At 39.0% G+C, this 12109-nt stretch overlaps 1 protein-coding gene across 2 annotated transcripts in view; it reads left to right on the top strand.

Moving 5' to 3' along the window:
* Window positions 1-12109, top strand: part of LOC149169217 (type 2 DNA topoisomerase 6 subunit B-like) — a 397612-nt gene that overhangs the window by 285366 nt on the left and 100137 nt on the right. For both annotated transcript variants that reach the window (XM_089427042.1, XM_089427041.1), the window contains exon 9: window positions 10865-11009. In XM_089427042.1, coding sequence (XP_089283168.1) covers window positions 10865-11009 — 145 coding nt within the window. The remainder of the gene's footprint in view (window positions 1-10864; window positions 11010-12109) is intronic.

Here is a 12109-nt window from a genome sequence, read left to right as displayed (position 1 = left end):
AGATCAGCATGATGGGGAGGTCAGAGCTGGATTGATTGATTGCTTGGAGCGCATGGTCCCTAACCATGTAGACCAGTTGGAAATACATAGACAGCTTACTATTTTCAATATGGCAAGTGGTACTTTTGGCAAAAACTTGGCAAAGATGGCAAGAGATGTGGACCAACCAGGTAAGCAATTCCAATTTCCATTTTGTTTTTCATTTCAAGTTAAAATTGTTTACGTTCTTTACAATTCAAATTATAAACTAAGTTACTAATTATTGTCTTTTTCTTTGCAACACATTGGTGGGAGTCATTTGGTGGCCAGTGTCCTCAATTGCAAAGGTTTGCAATTAGAGTCCTCAGTCAAACTTGCAGTGCATCAGGTTGTGAGCGCAATTGGTCTGTTTTTGAGCGCATACACACGAAGAAGAGAAACCGTTTGGAACAAAAACGGTTAATGAACTTGTTTTTGTGCAATACAACCTTCGACTGAGGAGGAACCAAATGATGAGAAAATCACTTGATCTAGATCCCATTGTGTTGGACGATATTGATCCAACATCAGAATGGGTGGAGGAGACTGAAGATCCTGTGTTTGAGGCTGATTTTGATATCGACATGGCTTTAGCGGGGGATGAGGCAGATTATGTGGCGGCATCAAGGAAAGGCAAGGAACCAATGGAAGGCACTAGTCGTGCAGGTCGACAAACTCGTGCTTCCATTAGGTCCACTTCTATTGTCATTGGTGGCATTGATATTGATGTTGCAGATCAGGCTGAGGCATCCTCAGACTCTGAACCAGATGATGTCTATGTAGCTCCTGATGATGATCCTGTGTCTAGTAGTGGTGATGGACTTGATGATTGATCATGTGTACACTGTAGACTTGTAGTAGGCCAATGGCCTCATAGCTTGCAGCATTGTTTTTGGACTTTATAGGCCATTTAGAGCCTCATTTCTTATGTATTTTGCTATTTTGTCGATGATATGTATTGCACTCGGTGCCATTTTGATATATTCACCTTTGCATGGTATATAAATGAGCAAACTTTGCATATTTTGTCTCTATTGGCTTGGAATCATGGTTTTACATCTTAAAAATAGTTTTGTTTCATTAAAAATTAATTATTTAATGTATTTTTTTAAAACCGGTTCGTTTAGACCAAACCAGTCCCGGTTAGACCGGTTCCGGTCGGTAAACCGGTTCATTAGGTGGACCGGTCCGGTCACCGGTTCCGGTTTTAAAAACATTGCTCACAGGAGAACACATCAATCCTGCTACAATCGCCATGGAGAACACATCAATCCAGGCCACCATGGAGAACACATCAATCCAGGCGTCACAGGAGAACACATCAATCCTGCTACAATTGCCATGGAGAACACATCAATCCAGGCCTCACTGGAGAACACATCAATCCTACTACAATCGCCATGGAGAACACATCAATCCAGGCTTCACAGGAGAACACATCAATCCTACTGCAATGTCGCCACGGGGTGTACATGTATACCACCAGGGGATAGTGAATCATCCTGTGGTCATATGCTGCTCCAAGAAGCACCCCGCACCCCCCTAGAGCTCCCAGAGCTCAATGCATCATACATGATCCTCATCGGAAGGTCTTTGAACAACTCCAAGTTGTTCTCAGAAAGTCAGAAATTTTACTTTCCCAAGGGGTTTTGTCAGAATGTTGGCGACCTTTTCATCTGTACCGATACGTTGGAGCCTTATAGCTCTCCGTTGGACCATATCTCGAATATAGTGGTATCTGATATCGATATGCTTGGAGCGATCATGAAATACGGGATTCTCTGACAAACGAATCCCACTCTGGTTGTCACAAAGGATCACGGTGGTATCCAATGTAAATCCAAACAGCTCACTGAAGAGCTTTTGCAACCAAACTGACTCACAAGAGGCCATGCTAGCAGCAATATACTCTGCTTTGGTGGTGCTCAAGGCCACCGACTTCTGCTTCTTGCTCATCCAGGATATCGAAGCAGATCCCAAGGAGAAACAACACCCGAAAGTGCTCTTACGGTCTTCCACATTGCCTGCCCAATCAGCATCTGTGTATCCAAATAGTCTCACATCTCCGGCAGTGTATCTTAACTCATAAGTGATAGTGTCACGAAGATATCTCAATAGATTCTTGGCACCAATCCAATGCATGTGGTGGGGTTCAACCATATGTTGACTCAACGTGTTGACTGCAAAGCATATATCTGGACGGGAGTTCACTAAGAACATTAATGCTCCAACGAGTTGCCGATACTCGGTAGCATTTCGTAAAATAGGTCCAGCAGCACTACCGCTTAACTTCTTGAAGTCAAGCTCCATTGGGGTAGTTACAGGCTTGCAGTCCACCATATTGAATCTTTCCAATATCTTCGCCACATATTTTCCTTGAGATAGGAAAGTTTCTCCTGGCTTCTGCCACACTTCAAGTCCTAGGAAATAGTGCATCAGTCCTAGGTCCTTCATTTCAAATTCAAAAGCCAACTCCCTCTTACATTTGAGAATGAGAGGGTCTGCACCTGTTAGAAAGAGGCCATCCACATATAGTATGAGAGGTTTATCATCTTCAACCTTAAAGTAAAGGTTAGGATCGACTTCACTCCTAGTGAATCCCAGCGTAATCAAGTAGCTGTCGATCCTCTCATACCATGCTCGGGGTGCTTGCTTTAGCCCATAGAGAGCCTTCTTCAACCTGCATACATGGGATTTTCGATCATAAATTTCAAATCCTTCAGGTTGCTCCACGTAGACCTCTTCTTTGATCGAGCCGTGCAAGAACGCAGAATGATCGAGCGAATGGTCGTATATCTGGCAACAGGTGCAAATATCTCATCATAGTCTATACCTTCCTTCTGGGAGAAACCACGAGCAACAAAACGAGCCTTATACTTTTCCGTACTTCCATCTGCTACATGCTTTATCTTGTAAAGCCATTTGGAAGTAACAACCGTCTTGTCCTGGGGTCTGGGAACTACTTCCCAGACATCATTCTTCATGATAGACTCATATTCTTCGGTCATAGCATCCTTCCATACTAGATACTTGATGGCATCTGAGAATGATGAAGGTTCATTTTGTATGATCGTGCTCATGATGGTCGGGTATCCCTGATACCTATTAGGTTTTTTACTTTCAGGAAAGGTTCCTCGGGGTGCAGCATGCCGTTCAGCATCATCAAGTAGCCCCCTAAGCCATGAAGGCCTCTTCCTAGAAGAGGAAGGCTCATGTGGAGGAGGATCAATCGGATCCATGGGTTCTTCTACATCAGGCATTGATTCATCATCCTTTTCTTTCAGTTCCCTGGTGTCAGCTTCTTGAGAGCTCCTCAAAGTCGAAAGATTGTTCACCTTGCTGAGAGCCATATCTTCGTCAAAGGTGACATCATGACTAATTACGACTTCCCTTTGACCGACGACATAGATTCGATAGCCTTTAGTATTTTCACCATAGCCCACGAAAATTCCCTTCTTTCCACATGCACCCAATTTATTTCTTTTCTCTTTTGGCACATGAAAATATATAGGGCTTCCAAAAATTCTAAAATGAGAAACATTAGGTTTCTTACCGGTGAACTTTTCTTCAGGAGTCTTGGAACCCAATGCTTGATGAGGGCATCGATTTTGTACATATACGGCAGTGTTTGCAGCTTCAGCCCATAGAAACTTCAGAAGTCTTTGATCATGTAGCATGGCCCAGACAACTTCCATAATTGTGCGGTTCTTCCTTTCTGCCACACCATTCTGTTCAGGAGTATATGGTGTAGTAGTCTCCCTCTTGATGCCAACCTCTTTACAAAAATAATGAAACTCATTAGATTCATATTCAGTCCCATTATCAGTTCTTAAGATCTTGATCTTCTTTTCGGTTTGATTCTCGATTAGGGCTTTGAAGTGTCGAAACCAAGAGAACACTTCATCCTTCTTTTTCAAGAAGTATATCCAGGTCTTTCGAGAATAGTCATCTGTAAAAGTGAGATAATATGAATATCCTCCCAAGGAGTTCATAGGCATCATACCAGATATGTCTGAGTGAACTAGTTGTAATATATCGGAGGTCTTGCTTTGACTTGAAGGGAATGGTCCCCTTTTGAGCTTTCCTTCGGCACATCCCGAACATACACCTTCTTTCTCTACTTGGAATTTGGGCATCCCTGTTACCATATGTCTTACATCGGGTAGAGCTTTGTAATGAAGGTGGGCAAACCTCCGATGCCAAAGTTTGGACTGAAGAGTTGTGTCACAAGACATGACACCTAGCGGACTTCCACTGACCTGATATAAAGAATCAACTCGAAACCCAAGAGTGAAAGCATCTTTAACATTATTTTTCCATATACGTACCTTGCCATCGCTGAAGGTTACCTTGTAGCCTTTGTCTTCCATTGCCGAGATGGATACCAGGTTCTTTTTGAGATCAGGTACATATAATACATCTTGTAAGTGAATCGTATTACCTTGATTCAATTTGAGAGAAACATTGCCTACACCTTTCACAGGGTATTTCATGTCATCTCCAAGGACAATTTCCAAGTTAGTTTCTTTCTCTACCAGATTATGGAGTACTTCTTTGTAACCAGTGAAGTGTCTTGAGGCACCACTATCAATAAGCCAAATTCCCATTGAGTCCAAAGGAGCGGAGGTAGATAGAGCAGCTGGTAGATAATATTCAGCCTGCTTATTGTCAATAGTGTTAGATTCATACCTGGAATTTCTAGCCTTCTTGAATGGTTGCCCTCTTCCTTGATTTCCAACATTCCTTTTACCTTTGCTGTTGAATTTTCCATTCCTTCGATTACCATGAGAGGGATTTTGATCATCGTCACGGTGAGAGTCCTTTCTATCAGGACATTCCCTTGCATAGTGACCTGCTTTATTGCAAATGAAACATCGTCCTTTTCTTCCACCCTTAGGTCCAGCCTTTCTTTTCGATTTAGACCCAAAATTATTTCTTTTCTTAGCATGAGAAGAAAAAACAACAGGAGGACCTTTAGGCAAGGGAATTTCTTGCTCTTCTACCCTTGTTTCTTCTTGAATGCATCTAGCCATTAATTCCTCGAAACTAGGAATTACATTATTATTCAGAAGAGTAGTCCTGAACACATACCATTCGGATGGTAATCCTCCAAGAGTTGTGAGTGCTATTTCTCTATCAGTAATAGTCTCCCAAATAGATAGGAGATCGTTCTTGATCTCGGTGATTCTTAAGAAGTATGCTTGCATACTCTCATATTTACTCTTCTTGATTTCCCTCAGCTTATTTCTAAGAAACAAAACTTGATTTGCATCATTAACTTTAAATAAACTCACCAGTCTATCGTAGATTTCCTTGGAGGTGTCTAGATCAGAGATGTAGGCTACCAAGCGCTTGTCAATAGAGTGCCAGATGATCTTCTTCGCTTTAATTTCTCCATTCTTCCATTTTTTCTTGGCAGCAGGAGGTGCATTTGATGGAGGCTCAACAATATTGCCTCTCACATGATCCAACACTCCTTGATCCTCAAGGGTTAGATTGATAGACATCTTCCATCCGTGATAGTCAGCTTTCTCACGGAGCTTGTCTTAGGCAGGAAAGAGTGTTGAGGACCCCATTGTTCTTTTAGGATAGCTTTGCCAATATTCTCTTTGGTGATTGCTCTTGCTCTTGCTTGGGCTTTGTCTTCACCTCAGCTCCGATACCATGTTAAGTTATGGTATGTTCTATTCTTATAACAGTTTACTTCTTTTTCTTATTATATTCCATAGATTAGCAATCACATGTACATAAAGTAAAGTGCAGATAGAACATTAAATGATCGACAGAAAACAAGCCAAGACAAGAGACACAAGATGTGGCGGCTAGTCAAGGACAAACCCCACAATGTGTGGAGAAACCCTTTGATCAAATCTTCTTTTATCTTCAATAATTCAGCAGAGAGAAATAGTACAATAAATTTGATTCATATCAGCAGTAGAAAACCCTAGATCAATAGCATCAGCATTAGTAGCTTCATTATCAAACTAAGGTAGACGATATCTCACAAACTGACCGTCGGATCGGCTTGATTCCACCACCAAAAGTTGCGGCTTCCAGAAGAAGTTCAGATGAACCTACAACGTAGTTCAGATGAAGAGATCTTCTAGTCCACGTAGGTCAAACCTTACTTCTGCAGTTGCAGCTTCAGTTTCGGCAGCTTCTGGCTTCAAACTAGGGCAGTCGATATCTTGCAAACCGTCCGTCAGATTGACTTGATTCCACCACCAAAAGTTGCGGCTTTTAGAGGAGATCCGGATGGACCTATAGCTCAGTTCTAAGGAGGAGATCTGATGGTCAACGCTAGTCAAACTTTGGATCTGCAGTTGCAGCTTCAGGTTCAACAACTTCTGGCTTCACATGTGTGAGAGAAAGACCCTTTTCTGCGCAGTAGAGAAGAGACTCTTTTCTGCGCAGTAGAGAGAGAGAGAGAGATGTGATGAGATGAGTGAGTCCAAATGAGGAAAATTCCTCTTGTATTTATACACAACGTTGGTGTTTGAATAGATGCGACTATTGGGCTTCTGAGCCTACATGAGTTGTAGTTCGGCTTGATAATAATTCCATAATCAAAATAAATTCATATCTCCATGAATACTTATCGGAATCAGATGATATTTATATCAATCCTACACCTCTCGACGAAAGGAATCTAATAAAAATATTATCAGCCATGAATAAGATGACCCACATGAAGTTTGGCCCTAGTTGCCAATTTTAACAAGAATGGAGGAGGGAGCTATGAGGGTTTGAAGGGATCCGTGGATGGAGCAAGACTGCGGCTAGGTGAGGGAAGCTCACGCGTTGAAGGAGCTGGGAGGAGTATGAACGATGGACAGTGCGGATTAGATTGCGGACCTCTCCCTTTATTTTTATTTTTAGGGCTTGAGAGCAGCGTGAGGATTTCGAGCAGCAGAAAAGAGCATAGATGTTTGTTGTTTGCAGTTGAAGCGTGGCTGCGAGCGAGGGTTGATTAGTGTAAGGAGAATAGTGTATATGAGCAAGTGAGGGAATGAAGAGAAGAGTTGAGGATAGAGAAGGGAAAACGCAGGGATATGGGGGTATAGCTGCCAACGAGGGTTTGAGATTTGTTTTGTAGGTAGAGCAGAGGAGAAATGGAGGGAATAGCTAAGAATTTTATTTTCTTTTGCAGGTTTAGCAGCTACGAAAACAGTGGGCAGCTGAATGAGGGTTTGGAAAGGTCACCGCTACAGCAGAAAAACGCAGGAAGAAACCCAAGATTTTCTAGATCTCATAAAAAATTTCAGATTTAAAACTCTTAAAATAAAAATAATTTCGAAATTCTCCAGAAAACAACAGTAAAAACAAATTCGAAATTTTTTTACTTAGGAAAAACTAGGTAGCCAATCAACCTGCAAAATGGTGGCCCAGAACTTCCACCAGAACCTCTAATATTTTTTCCAGAAATCTTAATTAAATTTTTAAATCACTCTGCTTCAAATTTCTTTGAAACCCTTATAAAATTTCCAGATTTTAAAAAAATTTAAAACTCTTGGATTGCAAAATCTCTGGACAGAAACCCTGCCAAAAATGATGTTGATGGACCTCCAGAGATCCAGATCTTACCCTCCAGGGCCTAGATCTGGACTCTGCACAGCTTTCAGCTTCAAATCTGCAGCTACAAGACAACAAGAAACACCCAAACGATATATACAATGACCCAAAAATCTAAAACCCAGAAAAACCCAAGTTAGAAAACTGGAGAAAATTACATATATATGTACATAAATAGCAGATCTATCAGATCTGGGGAGTGTGTGAGTCCCACTCCACTCCCAGATCTGATGATCTGAGGCTCTCAACAGCGATATCTAACGATTTAGCACAAAAAAGTTATTCTTTTTTTGAATTTTTAAAGAAGGTACCGAGCTCGAAACCATTCATGTACCACCCATAAAAAATATCTTATGATAAGCCTGGGATCAAATTTAAGCTGGCCTCTTCAGAAAACACAGATCGGGAGTTGGATGGTTCAGCCGAGAACTTCCCTGAACGCCCGATGATCTATAAAATCAAGACTTTCCTGCAAAACTCAATTTAACCATCAGCATAGAGCGAGAAAATGATAAAAAAATTCAAATTCAATAGAGATACCTGCTATTATATTCAAAACTTAAATTATCATTTAAACCCCAGCGACTGAGCAAGATACCTGTACTCAAATCACTCTTCAGAAAGCTACATCAATCGCTAGAAAGGAATCCGTACATGAAAATGACACATCTTACAGTATTTCCACAAAGAGTAACATCAACAGAAATTAACCCCAAAGTCTTTCTTTATTGCTCAGAAAAATATTACAAGAGAGCTTTTCGCTTAGTACACAATCCAGAGATCGGATGATGCTAACTCACAAATGATCACCTATTTAAAGATAATTCCTCCAACGGCTAGTTCGAGTGATCCTTGTCAAACCAATCTCGACCGTTGATTAGGATCAAAATTTCTTTTAATCTCATCCGTCGAAATTTTAAATATTGAGAAAATTTCGAATTTTTCAATTAAATGCATTTTAATTAATTCAAAAATTAAAATTTTGAATTAATTTCTTCAAAATTTTGACTTTGACTTAACCCCAGGGACCAAAGGCATAAAATTTAGTAAAATAATCAATTAACTTTAGTCCCTGGACCTCTCAAAATTTATTTTTTTAAAGGACCCACGAATTTTGCCTTTGGAAAATTTAAATTCACTTAGGACCTAGAATTAATCAAATTTCTGGCTTAGGATTTTAGTTAATTTTGGCCAGAAAATTTAATTAATTAACCTATGAGGGGATAAATTATTTTTCCAACCCTCAGACACTTTTACATTATGATTTTTCACATTTTTTACATCTCAAGGGGGAAAACCCATCTGAAAAGGACCCTCACAGACTACCCAGTTCCGTGACACAAATGTAATCTAGCAGATCAAGCAGTAATAAAATAACCTAACCAAATAGTTAGGATTATTCCCATATCACTTTTGCATAGACTCAATCTAGAACGCTAGGACTCTTCTAAGATCCCAGTGACAAAATCCATTCCAACTTTGGGGTAAGGCTGAAGGAAAACTCTGCCGACCATCGGAGAATGGATCGGTGAGATAAAAAACCGCCCGGAATGTAAATCGTCACCAGAAAAGTAGGTTTACCTAGGTGATTTACATACACGACACAGATATGCTGAGATTATTTACATTATACACATGCAGACTGGGTTTACATTATAAGATGATCGTCAGCCTGATGATGATAGTTGGATGGCAGGAACACATCGATCAGGGCCTATCCCTTCTGCGAAAAGGGGGTATACTGCTATGGGTCATTGACACGTAGTGGTCAACACAACCCTTGCTCGCTCTTGTCTTCTTGATGAGCTTTAAAGCCTATATGAACCGCCGCAACTTCAATTGTTCTTGAGAGTTTTCAGTGCAAATTCAATTGTGCTTGAATTACATCTCATCCCAAAACGTTGAGCACAATAGAAGATTAAGAATGAATCACAACATCATAATTTTGTTGAAGAGAGAAATGAAATTCCCACCACCAAAAGTTCCAAGGGCAGTTTATTATTGTATTAATAAATTTTCATAAATGTGAATGAGGTGGTTATGTTTCTTTGAATGAAAATGAACCAAAACAATGGATTCATCCACCTGTTATTGCATTGAAAGCATTGAGATGACATAGTAGGGGACAACGTTTGTCATGTAATGTTATGTGACAGAAAGAATAAAAGATAAAAAATTAAATAGTTACATAGGCATATATGTACGTCACAACATCTTAAAAAATAAATTGGCATAGATCCATTTTAGACTTGGATCTATCAAGCATCGAAAGAGATCAAATTTCTTAAAGTGTATTTTTTTTAATCCTTTAATACGAAGGAATTAACACGTCATGGAATTAAATGATAAAAAAAAAATGAACTTCAAAAAATTTGATTCCTCCAGTGCTTTATAAATCTGGTATTAAGATGGATCTATGTGGGTGACAATTTAAAATGATGGCTTCTTCTCATAATCAATTATCTTGATGGTGAAGACTCAGATGTTGGATTTCTAATTATATTGAAATTGCTTGTTATTAGGGCAAAAACAGTTGCGATATTTGACTCACATCCATGTCAATAGATTAATATTTCAAAAATATTTTTGATTTAAATCCCAGCTTATATCCATCTTAACTCTGTATCTATCAAGCGCACCAAGAGGGATCAAATCTCTTTCCACTCTCAAAGAGGTCTGCATCTCAAAAGATTTGATGTCTCGACACTTGGTAGATCTGGAATTAATATGGATCTAGACTAATTTAATTACTAATTAGAATTAATTATAATCATATATAATTATTAATTTTATGTTTTTAATTTAATTTAATTTTTACAGAATCAAAATGTTAAACACTATAACATCTCTACCATCTCTAAAGTAGGTTGGAGAGGGTCTCTCAGGGCCCGTAAAACAGATTAATAATGTTATGGAATAAAACATTGGAAACTGGAAAACATTTGCCTCAACGTGAACAGAGTAAGTTGAGTTCAACCTGCTTTGACTTCCAAATGAAAACTGGTCCCTGCAAGGTAGGCTGCATTATTCTTTTTTATTTCATTACTTATATTCTGATTTCTTTTCTTCTTTCTGGCATTACCACTGATTTTGATGGACCGTATAAATTCCCTTCGCTTTAGTAAAATATGAGAAGTTTTAACAATGTTGTTTGTATCCCCTTTATTTTATTTTCTCATGACAGTGTTTTTCTTAATTAGCAGTCTTATGAATATGGTAGCAATTGAAAGATGGTAGCAATTTATTAACTTATTGATTTTGCTTATTTGTATAGCGATTGTTTTAGGATTGGTAAAGGAATAACATATCGCCAAGAAGTTACTGGATTAACAGAAAATGTTCTGGAAGTTGTAGTTGTGTTGGAAATTGCTGACTCCACTGGGCCGTCTTGCCTGGTTGAACACATTATAAAAGCGAAGGTAACTGACTTCTTTCTTGAAAAGTTTTATTTTGTAATGATGGTTTTTTGTTTGTTTTTTTTTTCTTTCCTGTGTTTTTAATGTTTGAAGAAAGAAAGAAATTATTTTAATGTCCATGAGGCTATAGATAGTCTATGGGACAGATTGTTTCTTCCTTTGCTTGCTGTATTTGGTCCTTTCTTCTGTGAAGCTTCAAAATAAATGCTCCTGATGCTCCTAACTTCTCGACAAAACCCTCGTTAAATAGATTATCCCAAGAGCTAGCTGCCAGCATATATGCATAACTTTCCCTGTTGTCCTTGAAGGCCTCACATTCTAAAATGAAATGTTTTTCTGTTTCCACTTTTCCTGAAGAACAAAAAATGCACTCTTGCTTCCCACACTTCCTTTGGCTTTTTCCAGCGACCTGTTTCATAGCATAGTTGATGAGAATTAGTCCTTAACTATATCAATAAGAATTTTGGCTCTCCAAGAGATATTGGCCTCTATGTATATTTTTGGTTGATGATTATGAGTGGAATTAAACACTTCAATATAGTAATTTTTCTTTCTTCCTAGCTCCTTATCCCAAGTACACTTGTGGAACTTTTCCATAACAAAAGCTTTTATCTCTTTGCTGTTTATGGGACACGCATTCAAGCAAATAACCCATTTGCTAAACCATTTATTATTTTTGTTCTTGCACAATCTATCATTAAAAACAACCTTAGGTAAAAAGGCGCTTCGTAATTATTGAGTTCACATAAAATACGCTCAAGTATAAATAGTAACAAAGTACAAAGTGCATGAAACGACTTTCGATTATGTTTTCCATAGCCATATTACGGGCCTTGGTTTAGCCTCTTACAGCAACAAAGAAGATCTTCGTTAAATCTGCATTGATTCCGTGTTATGCTATGTGCCATATAATAGCATGATAGGTCCACCCATCGGTGACACGTTCTTTCAATTAGGCTTAGGCGTCTTTACAAAGTGCATGAAACGACTTTCGATTATGTTTTCCATAGCCATATTACGGGCCTTGGTTTAGCCTCTTACAGCAACAAAGAAGATCTTCGTTAAATCTGCATTGATTCCGTGTTATGCTATGTGCCATATAA

This window comes from Pinus tabuliformis, chromosome 4_2, assembly GCF_031772625.1.
Source record: "Pinus tabuliformis cultivar Carrire ecotype Pingquan chromosome 4_2, CPIR1, whole genome shotgun sequence".
Classification (NCBI taxonomy): Eukaryota; Viridiplantae; Streptophyta; class Pinopsida; order Pinales; family Pinaceae; genus Pinus; species Pinus tabuliformis.
Note: the sequence above shows the minus strand (reverse complement) of the source record. Positions and strands in the feature narration are given on the sequence as shown.